The sequence below is a fragment of the Simochromis diagramma genome, unplaced genomic scaffold, assembly GCF_900408965.1.
Source record: "Simochromis diagramma unplaced genomic scaffold, fSimDia1.1 OVJJ01000131.1, whole genome shotgun sequence".
In the NCBI taxonomy this organism is placed as follows: Eukaryota; Metazoa; Chordata; class Actinopteri; order Cichliformes; family Cichlidae; genus Simochromis; species Simochromis diagramma.
In genome coordinates, this window is record NW_024387200.1 from 5403219 (window position 1) to 5420503 (window position 17285).

Genomic DNA, 17285 nt, shown 5'->3' on the forward strand with positions numbered 1-17285 from the left:
TTATAATAATTTACTTAACATAATTTTGCAATAAATATATACAATTTTTCATTCTTATTCTTTACATGAAAATAAAACAATCATTAAAAAAAATAACGTTAGATTTGATAAAGCTTGCTCTTTCCTTGTTAATAACCTCTTGTAACAGTCAAGTGTTTCCATTTAAATGTTGTCAAAGGGAATTTTTTTCTTTTTATACATCATATTATTTGTTTTGTAGACTTGCAAATGATTCACTCTTATGAAATGCTGTGGTTTGTCTTTTCTTGAAAGGGGAAATGTTGAAGATGGTGGTGCATGAGCAAATGTGAGCTGCAGAGTTCACACCGACGTCTTAGCAGGTGTATATTTTATTGGCACCGTCGATTCTGTACACCTGAAAACAGAAACACAAAAACAACATCAGAAATGGAACTGCCACTATTCCTGCATACTTTATTACACCGCGAAAACCTGTGGATACTCACCTCTTGTAGACAAAGAAGTAAAATGCGATCACCAAAAATATGATGAGTATGAACACCCCGAAAATAATGCCAATGACTTGCTCTACATCAAGAAAAGTAACACCACGAATTGGTTCCACAAACATGCAGCGTGGCCCGCTGTACGAGGGTTCGCAGCTGCAGATCAGAGAAAATATGTGAGCGCATTCCAAAAGTGAACATGAACAAACACGTAGAAGAATTTCATACAGATCATTATTAACCAAATCTACTGTGGATACTGTCTGATACTGCAGAACTTACATGCAAGAAGGTTTGTCACTGTCTTGCGGATACATGCACTTGCCACCGTTTACACAATAAGAAGCATGTTCGCTTCTACATGGCTTGTGTAAAGGTAGGACTTGAGGCAACTCCATGCTACCTGCAGAGAGGGAGAATAAAACAATCAACATAAACAAAAATTTAACAGAAATATATGACTTTAATTATTCATTCTTATTATTAATTCCTTGATTAACAGGCGGCATTATTTGACACCGGTCTTCTGCAGATAAGCTTCAGTTATAAGACCTTAAACCTTGTGCCCACAACTTAACAAGCATATATCGTGACGTCACTGGGGACATTTGGGGCTCTGTAGATTTCATATATGTCAGGGATAAAGCACTGTAATGCCATGTGTTTCTACACCGTCACAAAACTCAAACTTAAAACACTCACTGTTGCTAAACTGAGTGGTCAGAGATGAGTTTGACAGAGGCGGTGCTTTGGTCTGGAGATTATCATTCACCACTGCAGAATGTCCTGCTGCAGCCAAAAGCACCAGCACCGTCACTGCCTGCAGAAACGCTGTAAAAAACAAAGAAAATAATGTAGAAAATATATTAAATATTAAATATATAGATGATTTATTTTTACTCTATGTAGCAAAGCATTTTTCAGTTTTCCTAACAAGTTTCTTCCTTTACTATTATCATTTATACATAAAAAATACCTAGGTTAAGCTTTATGAAAGTTTTATTTTAAAAGTTTTTTTTTTCTTGCTTTTTGGCTCAATCACAGAACAAACTGGAAACTTACGTTTCTCCAGGTACGTCTGTCTTTGTGTGACCATGTTGCCCTTTGGTGATGTGATGTGTTCAGCTCCTTCTGCCTGCACAGGTGTGACCAACAGGTCTGCGCTGAGCTTATTTATCCAGATTTTCACAGCCAATCAAAACACTGAAGGCTTTTTTTCTTTTGAAAAATGAAAAGTATTTCCTTTTGATACTCGACTTGAATCAAGTCATTTACTTCATAGGCATGCAGAGACAAAGCCTATGGGGGAGGCACGAGATCCCCAGAGGCAAGTGCTTCTGAAGAAATCTGGCTGGGTGACTTTTAATCAGTTTCACAGTCCAGTAAAGTTGCTTCACTGACAGCGGATGTTGGGAAATCCTCTCTTTTTTCATCAGCGTGATCACAATGGAAGCTTTATTTTTCTTTGGCCTCTTAACACGTGAAGAGAGAATTAGATAGAGACAGGTTACAGCAGATGTAATTAAAAGTTTTATCAAAAAATTTGATAGGGGGCCAAGCATTTCTAGATGAACTCTTCAATTATGTGTTTACTGTTTTTGTTTGTTTTTTTGCTTTTTGTTTTTCACTATCACCTTAAGGAGGTGGCTCCAAAGTGATATGGTTTACACTTTCACCTGACAACCGAACAACCGCTTCATTTTTGGGAGAAAACACAAATCCTTTGGGGGTTGCATAAGGCGGTGATTTTCTTTTCTTCTTTTCTAGATGGCAATGCTGCTTCATCTAGCTCAAATTATAAGAGTGACTCAGGGAGCATGAGATATCATTTTCAAATATAAATTATCCGCCATAGAGTCCAGAATTAGCTGAAGATGTGTTTACACAGGGCCGGGTAGCTTTAAATAGCTTTTTTCTTATTTAATAAATGAAGTTATCATTTTAAAATGTAATTTTTATTTACATGAGTTATCTTTGACTATTATTAAAATTCGTGTTAACATCTGATACATGTAAGTGTGACAAATATGGAGAGAGAAAAAACTGAGAAATCAGGAAGGGGGCAAAACTGACAAGTAGTCCAAGATGGCCTGCCTCTAGCCTTAAGACAATGGAGCACCTAGTGCCAGCATTAGGAAAATGGATAGCCATACAGAAATCTATAGATTAATTATCTAATTATTATGATGATCAAAAGATGAAATGTCTTTGGGGAATCTTTTCACTGGTTACATTCATTTTTCAGAACTTCCCTATTTTTGGATTTGAGGCATTGCATAGGATGCGATAAGGAAATGAAAAGCTGTCTGTTAGATCAGGAATCAGCAGCCTAATGTTTAAGATGCATAACCCTTAATCATGGTTGAGCTTTACTGTCTCACTACACTCAAAAGCAGAACAAACACACAACAAAATACTTTTGGAAATCATGAAAAAACTAAATAGAAAAAAAACTTTGGAACTGAAATGTTTTTATTTCATTATGCTCAAAATGAACCAAACTTACATCAGTAGAAAAAATATTAATATAAATTCTTAAAAAGTGAAAGCTGAAATAAATAACTTAATAAATAAATGAATAAATAAATATTATAAACGCAATACATATCAAGTAGATTTCCCAGCAGGTATTGAGTCTTGAGTTCACAGATGTTCAAATAAAACTGTGTTAGATGTTTGGCAGGAGGTCTGCCTGTGCGGGTGCCTATATAAATGTATGCATCTATATCTGCATGTCTGCATGATGTCTGCCCTTGTTAAAATAAATATCTTTATACTGTGTGTGCACGTGTGTGTGTGTGTCTAGGTGTAGGTGTGTGTGTGTGTGTGTGTTTAATGCATCAGTGCGTTTCTGGCAGCAGTCACAGTGTTCTTCATCAGCATGGCGACCGTCATTGGACCCACCCCTCCAGGGACAGGTGTGATGAAACCTGCTCTCTCCTTCACTCCTACAACATGCCACAACAATTGACTTGGAGACAGTTTCCCAAGAAAAATAAAGTCGACAGACAGGTATACATTGTTTTCAGAATGTCAACAGTATAGAAGAAACTGTGACACAGTTAACTTCTTTTTCATTTACCCTCAAAGTCCACATCACCAATGAGCCGAAGTTTTCCTGTGTTTGGATCCTTGATGCGATTTATACCCACATCAATGACTGCTGCACCTTCTTTCACCATATCTGCTGTGATCAGCTCAGGAACACCTACGTAAAGAAACCAAGGTTATGGTGACAAACGAGAACTACTTTGAAAAGTTTTCTTTAAATGCTTTAAAATGGTTTTTTAAATCCTATTCTTGTGTTAGGGGAAGTACTGAACTCAATAACAGATCAATTATTCATGAAATCTAAAAAGAATCTTTGGAATCACAGTTGATTGTTCTTTTGTCGGGTTAACCATGGACATTAAAACTGAATTAAAACACAAATATTCAAATAATCATCACATCATATTTGATAACAATCAATTTGATCTCCTCACACATTTATTATTGTTAATTAATAATGGGCCCCAAATTCAGTTGGATAATTAAATAATTAAATAACAGGTTTGTCTAGCTAAACTAGAACTGCTCATATAAAGCCAGCATAAAACTTCCATGACAGGGTATAACAAAACTAAATGCCAAGCCTATTAACTGCAATTACTACAGATTACACAACCAGTTAATCCCTCAGCATACATTTTGCTTTTAACACAACCAAAACACGTGCCGTTTCCCAAAAGACACAAAGACAACTGAAAGAGATGATGTACATGCAGTTAGTACTTCAAAATCAAAACCAAACATTTGCAGCATGAAAAGAAATTGAGGTGTGACTCATCAGGAAAAAGCCCATTTATGACAAACAGAGTAAGACATGGCACCCATCGCTGCATTGTGTTAATAAAGAATCTTTCATCTAATATTACAGCCCTGTATTGATTAATGGCTGCACGGTCCAGCACGCAAAAAACAAACAAACCACTACTGTTCTTCCAGAAAGTTTTAATCAATGCCTACAGATGGGGTAGAGTAACAGGTGGAAATGTCGCCTTTTATTATTTTGATTCCAAGAAGCTCGCTTCAAGTAAGGGCTGGTGAGCACTTTTCACAACATCTCCTCCTTTTTGCATAATCAGCCAACATAAATCCACGTACACCTGTTCCAACACAGGAAAAGTAATCTGAAACTGATGGAAAGGAATGCACACTGGAGGGTAGAACCTCTTTAGTAATGCCATATAACTGGCACTGCTTTTCTTAATGTAGGGTTTTCTATCCAAAAAACTAGGGTTAACAAGAAAATTCACAAAATATGGATGTTTGCTCTCAATATATTTTAAACTCTTCTTTTAAAATGGGTTAATCCAGTTTCTCTAAAGCAAAAACAAATGATACCCTAGTTCAGTATAATAATGACTGCATACAAACAAGTAGCCTATTACAGATTAGGTATAGTAAGTAAAAGCCGACGTACAGTATGTGAAAAGGAAAGTTTTCATAGAACTCTCTGCAGTTCTGTGAGTACACCTCATGATTCAGTAGCTCGTAGAACTACAATCAGTAGCAGTAACTTGAAGTCATTATTTCTGAATGACTCTCAGTCTCTCACATTGTTGTGTCAGAATTTTGTCCCACTCTTATGTACAACATTGCTTTAGTTGATAAATGGACTGATTCTTATATAGCACTTTTCTACTCTCCCTGATTACTCAAAGCACTCTTTACGACAAGCCACATTCACCCATTCATAAAGGCAATGTCTTCTATGCTTTGAAGTGCTTTCTAACTACCATTCACACACAACACCTTGATTATTTTCATTTTCAGTCAGTTGTAGATATGCTGCTGTGCTTGGGATCACTGTCTTATTGTAATACCCAGTTTGGGCAAAGCTTTAGCGGTCAGCCAGATGGTTTCATACACCCTAGAATACTTTGGTATAGAAAGTTCACGGTCATCTCAAGGACTATAATGTGCCCAGGTCATTTTGCTGCAAAACAAACCAAAATCATCAGACCTCTACCTGATATGAGGTGTTGTGCTAATTAGGTTTTCTTTCAATTTTCTGCTGTGGATTATGTCCAAACATCTCCAGTTTAGTCTCATCTGTCCAAAGGACATTGTTCCAGAAACCTTTTGGTTTGTTCAGATTCAGATTTGCAAACCTAAGCTGTGCAGCCATGTTCATTTCAGGGAGAAGAGCCTTCCTACTGGCAACCCTTCCAAACAAACCATGCTTGTTCAGTCTTTTTCTAATTGTACAACAATGACATTTGACATGCTAACTGAGACCTGCAGAGTCTGGGGTGTAGCTCTGTAGTGTTTTGCAGTTTCTTTTGTGCATGGTCTGAACTTGGGGTGAATTTACTGGGACATGGACTCCTGTGACGATTGCGGCACTGTTATTACACCCATCAATTCTGCTTTTACAGAGCTGATCACACTTGATGATGAGCAAGCGATTAGTACTAATTCCTTTGGAAGCACTATGGGCGTACTTAGTTTCTCACAGGATTGCAAATCCTATAAATCTTTAATTTTCACATGACTGTAGATACATTTCTTTGCAGTACACGCTGAACATTTTTTAGTGGGCAAAATAACGAATAGCACAACTTGAATAATGAGTGAAAATGTACTAATTGTTTGAGGAAAATCAGGTGATCCCAAGTTCCTAGTTTTGACTCTTGTTTGGACAAAAATGACATCACTGATGTCAATTTTTCAAAAACAGTGACATTATTCAACCAAAATACTGACTGAGAAATGCCTTGGCAGATTAGCAAATTATGACAGTGATGGTTGGTTGTAACCGTACAGCCAGTTGATGTGATGTTAAATCCTATGAATTGTTTTGCAATACTTAATACAGTTAGTATGACAACTGACACCAGAAACTGTTGATTTATTACAGCAGCAGCTCATAAACATTACGCTGGAGCTTAGACGCTGGTGATGAAATAACAGCCAGTGATGCATGGCAGCAGTGTCAGTGACACAACACAGGGTAACACTGGAAATTTTTCAGCTTAAATTGAATGAAGTAAATGGCGACGAATTACGTGACGAAAGTGAGGGTTGTCATGAATGCAAGATGCAGGACAACCCAAACCGCCTGCCTGAACTAGTTTGCATGTGTCACTCCATTCATTTGAAAGACGTTTTGTTCAGTATGACATATGTCACTTCGGTAGTTCTTTAGTTGTGGAAAAAACTGACAGATATGTTTTACTGTGGTCCTGATACGTTTACCTGCTGCTGCAATAATGATGTCAGCGAGGCGGGTTAGCTCTTTGAGCCTTTCCTTTGGAGTACATCTGTGGGTAATAGTCACTGTGGCATCACCTAAGAGGAAAAAGGACACGTTGTGGTTAATCCACCACTTCTTGGTTTACACTTCTTGGTCTCGGAGATATCTATCACCTACATCACCTGCTACATTCAATGTATATGAATAAAATGCCACATCAGGGTTTTAAAAATATGTATAAAAACTTACTTAGCCAAAACATGGCAAATTAATCATGAAAGGACATCTTTCAATACTTCTAAAAATGCTGATAGTGAAGGTTATCCTGTCAATGACATTCCTTTAAACTGTTCTAAGGCTGGTGTCTCTACATGCTCAAAGTGCCAGAAGCAAGATTTCTTTTACTCAATATGAATATTTCAAGTTATTACCCAGTCTATCATTCTTCAGGTACTGACAGGTGGTGCATTTTGGGGGGTATTAGTGCTAATGTTAATAATCAGCAAACAGTTAATGTGGCCAAAACCTAACCTTCAATTAATTAATTAATTCAATTAAGGTTCTCCTGTGGGAATGAAGAATATTGATTCTGCTAAGCAGTGTTTTTATACATTTAAAGTGTAAATATTCTCTTCTTTCTGCTTCATTACTGTGAGACCTGTTGTTCTCTTACAGCTTTACAAAAAAAATGAGACAGTGGTGGGGGAAGGACACCCTAAGTCAGACATTACACAATGAGGAAATGCAGCATGCGTGATAGTAACTTTAATCTCCGTTTAGGTGTGTCAGAGCAACTTGCAAAGTCATAACTGTATTAGGACCAGTATTGTTGCTGTAATCCACGGAGGTATTCTGCGAAGATAAGAACGAGAGGGAAGAAAAGGCAAGTCACAGCACAGCAAACCTGCATATCGCATACCAGAAGAAATGTGTGTGAAGCTGTACAACTCGTGTTGTGGGAAATAAACCTATGAACAATGTGGTTATTCAACTTCCCTTTGGAATTAAAAAAAAAACACTTACTGGGGACTGAAGATTTTTAAAATCGGAAAGTTTGTTTTTAGCCTTATTGTATATTTGCAGTTTAATATCCAGTTACACAACACACATTCAGTTGCCATTCTTTGCAAACTTAGTTTTCAAGAACTAGGTAGTCCACCTTAGTGTCACGTTCTGATAAAATCCATACACCTGAAATAACAAGTACAAGAGGAGCGTAAAACTCATCTTACATCGCGGGCCACATATAGCCGACTTTGATCTTCAGTGTTTCGGCCCAGTGAAACTCCCCCTTCTGACATTGTAAAGAAATTACATATTTAACTGTATTTCTACATGGTAAACAAAAAGCTGCTGAAAGAAATCTGACTTAAATTGTAAGAAATACATTTTTAAAGTTACAGAAAAAGTTCTGGTAGATCATTGACCAGATTTAGTCTTTTTGAAGTCTTGTAATTTGATTCAGAAATTTGTTTTTTTTTTCATTTATCAGATATTCATTACTTCGAAAATGAAATATATGAATCTTTTTTTGTTATAATTTTATTGACTATGGCTTATAGCTCTTCAACATCAGAAATCCAGTATCTGGCATTATCAGAATAGTTAGAACATTAAAATAAGATCATTAAAAAAACATTTTCAATACAAAAATGTCCAACCTCTGAAAAATCTGTACATTTATGCACTCAATATTTGGTTGGGAGTGTTTTACCACAACTTAAGGCATCCGTGTGGTATCTATCAGTTTCTTTTTGCGCCGGATGTGTCTCTTCCTCCTTGTGATAATGCTTTAAAAGATTCTTTGTGTTTCAGGTAAGACAGGGAAACTCAAGTCATCCCACACTGTGCAAACGTTCCAATGGAACTCAAATACCTTAGATTCTGAGCCTCTCCACGCTTCTTTTTGACTCTTTGAAATGATTTATAAATTCTTGACATTACCTGAAGGTATGTGCATGTACATTTTTGCACATTTATGCTTCTAGACACTGATTTTGAAGGACAACTTTGGGGTCTCTGCTCTAATTCAGCCCAAAGGTCTTCTATCAGGTTAAGGTCTGGACTTTCTGAAGGCCATTCAAGTTCTTCCACATCGAACTCGCTCATCTATGTCTTTCTGGGCCTTGATTTGTGCACTGGTGCGCAGTTATGCTGGAACAGGAAAGAGCCATCCCCAAACTGTTCCCACAAAATGATAAAGCGTTTCACTGAAACTAAGTGGCCAAGCCCAACTCCTGAAAAACAATCCCACACCACAAAGCAGTCAGACAAGTACCGTTCTCCTCGCAACCGCAAAACCCAGACTCATTGATCGGATTGACAAACAGAAACACAAGCGTAACTCATAGAGACAGACAACCTTTCACATTCACACCTATGAGCAATTTAGATTCACCAGTTAACCAAACCCCACTGACCAATTGTCTTTGAACCATGGGAGGAAGCTGGAGTTTATGACATATGAATAGTTATTGATACATTGATATTTGCTCTCTTCTCCTCTCCTCTCCTTAATATCGTCTTATGACCAAGAACTTTCTATTTCTTCTGTCCATGTCACGTGCCTCACAAATATGTGTTAATCTTGATCTGGGTGTAAGGCTCAGAAGACCTGGAACTGGCTGCACCAGTTCATAAGTTCAATCTTAAAGATTGCCAAGTATCTGTAAGAACAAGTTCTTACAGATTATAAGTTCTCATTAACTATTTATACCATCCATCATCCAGGAATCACTGATGATTAATAAACTGACAAAACTTGGTAATAGATGATGCAGCTACCAATAGAATAAACAATACAGTTTTCTGTTATGGGCTTTACAATAATAATATAATGTAAAACTAAAAGATTTTTTACATAAGGATGGCACAACATACCTGAAATTAATTAGGATTATGCTTATGTTTAACTAAATAAACAAATAGCATTGGTGCAGTTCCAAGTGATTCTAAAGGTAAAAGGTAAAGTTAAACAAATATGTACAGTTTCAAAAGATAATACCTGCCTTTAAGTTTGTTTTTGCATACTGCATTACTAAAACCCTGGCATAGATGTTTCCAAGCAACTCATTACAACTCATATGTTTTAACAGTGCAACCAATTTCAGCTACAAAGTCAGTAGTAGCCATTAAGAGCTTTTAAAAGACTCAAATTTCAAAATAGCGTGTTCTTTTACTGATTTCAAAAACTTAAAAATGGTTCTCAATTTGCAATATGTACACACGACATAGTTTGGAAGGACATGGACTGGGTCTCAATCATTTACTTTCAGAAATTGTATAGCATATTTCAGTCCCCTGACCTAATTTGATGTGGATGAATAAAGAACGTTTTGTCCTTTTAGCGATGACTTTAGGGACAACTGCAGTGTTTTGATCTCCTAATTTTTCTTTGGTATGCAGCTTTGAGTGAGTTATGTTCCCAATTGTGTTGTTCTGACCTGCAATAACACTTTACTTTGAAATGTTAAGCACATCTTGTTGCTTCATCTGAACATGCAATACCTTTCCAAATCCAATCCCTTCTTCCTGCACCCTTATAAGGTGCTGATCTGTCTTCAAGTGCCAAAAATCACCCTGTGATTTTCCTTCACACTCCCAGATTTTTTTCTTTCTTCCTCAGCAGGACATTCATCAGCAGTTTTTTGTTTGATTAAAAAGGTGAGGAAACAATAAAGCTTTAATTTATTGCTCACATCCTGGCAAAAGCTCAAACATCAAACATCCTTCAGGGAAAGCCACAATGGTGAAACACCAATCCTACAAAGAGCAGCACGCCAATCTTATTACAATGCTGACTCAGATTGCAGATAAGCCACACAGACATCCAAATGCATTTTCTTACCTCCAGGACGCTCATGATGGCGATCAGTATGCAGCAACATTGCAATGGGCATTCCAACATTTTTGGAGCGACCAGCAACAAGGACATTCTTCCCCACAGTCTCAATACCTGCACAGAGAAATGATAAAATATGCTAGATTCACTGTACTGCTCAAGTAGAGAGAAACTGACTCTCCTTGAAGCTAAATTGTCAAGCAAAAACTATTAAGAAATTAACATAGGTGTCATCAATTAGGCCAATATCACAATTTGCTGATGAAATTTGTATTAAATACCAATTATGTGTCACGGGTCTGGGTCGTGACCAGTTGTGGAGTTTCCTGTTTTTTTTTCCATGTTGAGGTATATGTTTTTTTTTTCGGATTGTTTTCTTGTCTTTGTTTTTTATGATGATGATGATGATGAGTTTCTATTATTTTCAGTTAAGATTGCTCGGTGTATCTCACGTTTGTTTACATATGTCTGTCTCTCAGTGCAGTCTGCGTCTTGGTGTGGTGTTCTCATTTCCTGCTTTTATGTGAAGGTCTGCATCTCATGTGAGTGTGTTCAGTTTTACCTCTGTCTCGTCTTGTTGATCATTCCCAGCTGTGTCCACCACCTGTGTGTAATTCCCCTGTGTTTCTCTGGGTGTATTTAAGTCATGTCCTCCGTCATTGTAGTTGCTGGTCCGTCTGTGTATTCCACCCTGCCTCATCTGCGTTTCTACCATGTCTCACCCGTGTGTTCTCCCTGCTGTCCGCCGTTAGTCTCTTCTGGTCGTTCTCGTTAAGGTTTATGCTCTGTAGTTTAGTTGATCCCAGTATAGTTTAGTTCTAGCTCCATTTGCCGTTTGTATTTACTTTCATGTTCAATAAACCACCTTTACACCTTCACGACTGCCTGCATTTGGATCCTCCTTCATTTCCTCCACATGGCTCACCTCACTCGCCGTGACATTATGCTGCTAAACCTAATCTAAACCCTTCTTGTTTTCTATTTGTTTTTTATGTCATACCAAATTCTGTCCAATTTTTAAAAAGTCAACCTGAGCATGCTTGTTGTGTAGTGATAGTTTGAAATAACAAATCTCAGTATAGAAGCAGAAAGAGTATTTAATATTACAAAGTATATGTGAGAAAAAAAGATTTTTGCCCTTGTAGTCAAAAAAAAAAGCTGATAACCGTCTGCAGCTGGACTGGACACACCCAGGCCTTAAATCATGGCTTAAAAACAATTTTCAGAAGTGTGAAGTTGCCTAAAAGGAATTACCAGCAGCACAATATGTGGTAACGACCAGAAATTTCAGAAGTGATAAGGAAGAAGAATATTAAGCCAGATAAGTCTATAAAGTTTGAAATCCTTCCAGAGTTTCAAAATATCCCAAAGAGCACAACAATGAATCATCCTATGATGTCAAAAAAGTTACAAGAAAAAGATTCATGGGATTTTTTCCTTCCTTCCTTCCTTCCTTGGTCTTTGTGTCATCTAGTATCTCTTTTGGTAACTCCACAATCCAACAGATACTGGGCATGAAAGATGTGCACAGAAGGCTGGCAAGTAAAAACACTACTAACTCCAGAGGAACCTCAAGGCTTCTCCAAATTTTGCGATAATGTATCTTGAAATCCCTAAAACCTTTCAGAAGAATATAAAAACTCAAGCTTTACATCTCTGATATTGTATGACTTGTTTCTGAAGGACTCTATGCAGTCCTGTGATAAACTAAATGCATCCCCACTGGTTTAATAGGAATTAAGAAGGTAAATAGCAAACAGGTACCTAATCAAATGCACTTCATCAACAAGTGCGATGACCTCTATAAAAGCAGAATTGAGGTGTATAATACCACATTATTCACAGGAGTGGATATCCCAGTAAATTCACCCCATAGTCAGACCATGCAGTGCTCAGAGAAACTGTAAAAACTCAAGATCTGCATTTCAGGCTCTACAGACTTTAGTTACTGTGTTAAATGTTAAAGTTCATGACCTTTCAGTTAACAAAAGAGTGAACATACCTGGCTTGTCTGGAATGTTTATCAAGAGAAAGCCTCTTACTTGTCAACAAACCACAAGATTTCTGGAATAATGGCAAATGCACAATGCCACATTTAATGACAGCATAGAGTCCTGTGAAAACCTTATTTTTTATGACTCTATGGATAACTATTTAACAGGAGCCATTACTTTTTAAACCGGTGATTTGGGGTACTGGATAATATTTTAGCTTCTATGAATACAGTAATTATTAAAAACTTGCATCTGTTTTCGCTTGCATTGCCTTAGCTAGGTCGATAGAGCCAGCAGAAAGGTTTGTTACAAGGCTTAAAGAATTCAGTCACACTTCTCTCAGACCATTTTCACCTTTGAAACCAAAACCAAGCTCAAATAATTATATACACATAGTGTATAGTGTTCAAGTTCATCAGAATTGTGTATTTCCATAACTTAGTGTTTGAAACATTCCAGTCATTCAGACAGACAAGTGAGTTACGCCAAACCCTTCATCCTTCAGCTCTCAATGTAATCTATAAAGAGATATCTGCTTCAGCACTATGTGGGATGGAGGATTCCAAAAGTTCTGTCACAGCCGATAAGCTGATTTCATGATGATATAAAACCCTTAAGCATTCCTACAACAACTGAACTAACCTCAAAGGCAGCCAAGGCTTAGCCGCACCTCCATCCCCCACTCCTTTTGTATGATAACCAAGGGGTTTCTTGCCATTCTAGACACTGTTCTCACATCACAGTAAGAATAGTTTTATTTTAAGAACTAACGTCCTACTATTTTATTTAAATAATGTTTTAATAACAACATCTGTTAAATATAAAGTTTTACACACATTACTTCAAATAACTTTCACACTTTTTCAGAAAACTGAAACATTATAGTTTTATTTCATGTTAAAACTAATGAAAGTCAAAGAACAGATGAAATTTAGATTTAGATGGAAGAAAGGATATTAGGCGCCACCTAGTGGATCTGAGATGCATAGAAATGGACATATAATACCTACTTCTGCTATTGCTTCTAGAGTTAACTTTACATTCTTTGGAACTGAACATTCAGTTCAAATTTAGGGATCATGCCATCGTAGGTTCAAAAAACAGAGCGAATGGCAAGGCTAAAAATAGCCATGACAAACGTTTATAGATATTAAGTTGAGTAAATGCTTTGGAGAATACTGGGAGGCATACCTGCTCTTTTGATGATCTCCCAGACAGCTGCAGGAGTGGCTGGCACCATGGATCTTTGGTCCAGGCACAGCTTACCGATGTTCACAATATGGAAGCCATCCACATCCTTCTCTGGAGCGATGGCGTTGCATACTGCTCTCTCATTTATGTGCTCTAAAATCAGAGGGAGCAGAACATAAGCTCAGGTACTGTATATCATGTGAAGAACTGTACAAAGAACTGAAACATAATAGACTCACAAGTGACTTTGTTAGGTACACCTGTTCAGCATTCAGATGATAAGGTCAGAACTCGACATGAGCCCCTTAGTATCAGCAGAGCATTGTTTAAACACTATATACCCTACCTGAGTAGTCTGACCATCCCTTTATGACTACAGTGTACCCCTCTTCTGATTGCTGCTTCCAGCAGGATTACGTGTCACGTCACAAAGTTCAAATAATCTCAAACTGGTTTCTTAAAAATGATAATGAGTTCACTGCAGTCATGTGGGCTCCACAGTCACCAGAAATCACTCCAATACATATTCTGTATGTATAACATTTTATGCACACAATAGCCATCGACTATGGAAGCAGAATCACCACAACTGTAAAGACCAGTTAACATGATGTCACGGAGGACACCTCTGGAGCAGTGGTGCCTTTGTTCACCTGGAAGTGGGAGCTGCACCAATAAGCCACTGACCCTCCAGTCACGGTTCATCTTGTCAATCAGCTCCAGCAGCTCCTCCTGAGACACTGTGCTGGGCCGCACCACTGTATCACTGGAAATACCTGGAGAACACATAAACACATATACCTAAACCATGAAGATGTAGTTGTGTACTTTTGCATGATTATTTTAAATACACATTGTTTTATTTTTGATTATTTTAAATGTATGTTACTTTCGCTTAAGCAAGTGCGTCTGAACATATGTATCTGTGTATGCATAAAATATGTGCTACTTTAGTTATATTTATTGTTTTTAGATATGCATGAAATACTTTATGAATACACGTTTAAGAATGCGTGTGCTGCTCATATCTGACCCAGGATGCTGGCTGCGCGGGTCTTGTTCTTAACGTAGGTGTGACTGGCTGGGTCGTCACCCACTAAGACCACACCTAGGTGTGGTCTCATGTTGCCCTGAGCTACCAGCTCTTCCACATCACGCTGGATTTCTCTGTGGAGCTGACGAGCTAACTCTGTTCCGGAAATCACCACAGCGGCATGCCTGGAAAGATAAAGAGAAAACACATGAATGAATGCACTAATACACTGCGGGAAAGATGAAAGATGAATTTAACAGAGACAAATTCACTTTTCAAGCTGACCTGCAGTCAGCTGAGACTGAAGAACTCACTTGGATGAGTGACGAAACGTTTCTCCCACTGAAAACGCTACATCCAGATGACCAGAATCTACTTTTGGATATTCTTGGTTTTAAATTCGTATTACTGACAGCTATTACCCATGACCTGCCATTTTATACCCCTGTCGCCAAAAAAGTGATAGGGACACCGGAATTCAGTGATTTGGCTAAGTGAGTGAATACTTCCAGTAACAAAGCTTATAAGACCACAGCCGGTTTCTCTCCTGTAGCTAAGATGAGGAAACTGAGGCTGAAATTCACACTGGCTCACCAAAATTGGACAACTGTAGACTGAAAACAGTCGATGGTAGGGTCAGAACCTGGCATAAACAACACTAAAGCATGCATCCATCCTGCCTCGTCTCAACAGTTCAGAATGCTTCCGGTGATGTAACGGTGTGAGGGATATTTCCTTGACAAACTTTGCCCTCTTAACACCAACTGAATATTCTTTAAACACCACAGCCAACCAGAGCATTGTTGCTGACTATGTACATCCGTAACTACCCTTTAATCATCTCAAACTGGTTTCTTGAACATGACAGCGAGTCAGTGCTCAGATAGCCAGATAGCCTCCACAGTCACTGCTTTCAGTCCAATAATGCAACTTTGAGATGAGGAGTGTTGCATCATGGATGTGCAGCAACTCTGTGATGCTCTCCAGTCAATATGAAACAAAATCTCTACTTATTGTTTTGACACTTTTTTGAATCTGTGCCAGGAAGAATTCGAGTAGATGGCTCATATTCACTAATAGCAAGATGTTCTCAAGTGTCCAGTGAGGATTTTATTAAGGCATCTGATTTAGGGACCACAATTTTATGTGTTCTTAAATGTGCTATAAATATGCTAAATATGGTATAACCATAGGTGACAGCCCTCTCCATCAGCTACAGTCCACATTACATAGAGCGCGTTGTGTTCAGCCGGCGAGGCTGTGAGCCGGTTATGTAACTCTGTCACGTCTTTTGAAAAAAATAGTCCCTTTAAATATGGTTGCAATTTGTACTGTAATCTACACTCGCAGGTTTCGTGAACGGCGAAACAGGCTGTCAATCACCACCCACCGACACGTGACGCTGCGCACGCCTTCGCCGGACCTGAAGCGTCGCTCAGCCCTGCGCAAAGTGATGCCGTATAATAAAAGAAAAACCAGCATTGTTTTAGACGTGCTGCGTTTTACCTCGTCGCCGACTCGTGTAGATGTCTCTTTTGACTCTCGCATTTTCTGTGCATCCGCAGTTTGGCCCGGCAGCAGTGATGGTGTAACGTTAAAGGGCTACAAATCCTGAAGGAGGAGCGTAGCGGTGAAACAGAGGCCGCCATGTTTGTGTGTGTGTGTGTGTGTTTGTGTGTGTGAGAGAGAGGGGGCAGGGAAGCGTGTAGACGATGATGAATGATACTCTGCATTACACACTACACATCTTTTGGCTTATGAGGAAGAGCTGGCCTCCTTTGTTGTGTGCTCTGCCTGGGAGTGCATTCATGAAATGAGCTGCAACTGTAATGGCAAACACAGCCCATATGTGAGCAGGGAGGCCAGAGCCCAATAAACTAGATGAGGGTCAAAGAGTGTGGTTGTGCCATAATGGAGTGGTGTGTGTAGTCTGAAATTTTGATAAATGTTTGGCTAAAATCTCACAAAAGTTATACAGGTTAGAGTTTAAGTATAGGGAAAACGAATATGCTGTAATTTATCTGATTGCAATAAGCACATATGAGCTAAAGTATGTATAGTCTCAAGTCTTTGTACACTCCTATATTCCATCCATCCATTATCTTCCACTTCCACGTGTCAGTGGATCTCCAACTTCCTAACTGGCAGACCACAGGCAGTAAGGATGGGCGGACATGTCTCAGCCTCCACCACTCTCAACACTGGAGCCCCCCAGGGGTGTGTTCTGAGCCCCCTGCTGTACTCTTTGTACACATATGACTGTGTGGCCACTACCAGCTCCACCACCATCATCAAGTTTGCTGACGACACCGTCGTGGTGGGCCTGATCTCTGATAACAACGAGACGGCCTACCTGAAGGAGATTAGGAATCTGGAGAACTGGTGCCAGAGGAACAACCTCCTTCTAAACGTCAGTAAGACAAAGGAGCTGATAGTGGACTTCAGCACTAAGCAGGAGAGGAACTACCAGACCCCCGTCATCAACGAGTGCCCAGTGGAGAGAGTGGACAGCTTCAAA

At 38.6% G+C, this 17285-nt stretch overlaps 2 protein-coding genes across 2 annotated transcripts; both read right to left on the bottom strand.

Annotated features, from left to right (window-relative positions):
- Positions 1-190: 190 nt before the first annotated feature.
- epgn (epithelial mitogen homolog (mouse)) lies at positions 191-1665 on the bottom strand. Its single transcript, XM_040050792.1, has 5 exons — positions 1530-1665; positions 1170-1298; positions 750-870; positions 468-623; positions 191-376 (listed from the first exon to the last, which is right to left on the bottom strand). Exons 1-5 carry the CDS (start codon positions 1561-1563, stop codon positions 322-324), a joined length of 495 nt encoding a protein of 164 aa, XP_039906726.1. The 5' UTR covers positions 1564-1665; the 3' UTR covers positions 191-321.
- Positions 1666-2921: 1256 nt separating this feature from the next.
- Positions 2922-16408, bottom strand: mthfd2l (methylenetetrahydrofolate dehydrogenase (NADP+ dependent) 2 like). Its single transcript, XM_040050788.1, has 8 exons — positions 16274-16408; positions 14768-14952; positions 14388-14510; positions 13735-13887; positions 10556-10663; positions 6711-6803; positions 3550-3675; positions 2922-3415 (listed from the first exon to the last, which is right to left on the bottom strand). Exons 1-8 carry the CDS (start codon positions 16324-16326, stop codon positions 3300-3302), a joined length of 957 nt encoding a protein of 318 aa, XP_039906722.1. The 5' UTR covers positions 16327-16408; the 3' UTR covers positions 2922-3299.
- Positions 16409-17285: the final 877 nt, after the last annotated feature.

Bases quoted from the DNA above. Each gene is read 5' to 3' on its own strand.
- epgn (XM_040050792.1), bottom strand. From the start codon at position 1,563: ATGGTCACACAAAGACAGACGTACCTGGAGAAAC. The intron at 624-749 runs GTAAGTTCTGCA...TCTGATCTGCAG, and splicing joins AGTGACAAACCTTCTTGCAT to CTGCGAACCCTCGTACAGCG. The intron at 377-467 runs GTGAGTATCCAC...TTCTGTTTTCAG, and splicing joins TACTTCTTTGTCTACAAGAG to GTGTACAGAATCGACGGTGC.
- mthfd2l (XM_040050788.1), bottom strand. From the start codon at position 16,326: ATGCACAGAAAATGCGAGAGTCAAAAGAGACATCTACACGAGTCGGCG. The intron at 13,888-14,387 runs GTGAACAAAGGC...CTCTGATTTTAG, and splicing joins GGTGCAGCTCCCACTTCCAG to AGCACATAAATGAGAGAGCA. The intron at 3,416-3,549 runs GTAAATGAAAAA...GGCATGTTGTAG, and splicing joins TGGTGATGTGGACTTTGAGG to GAGTGAAGGAGAGAGCAGGT.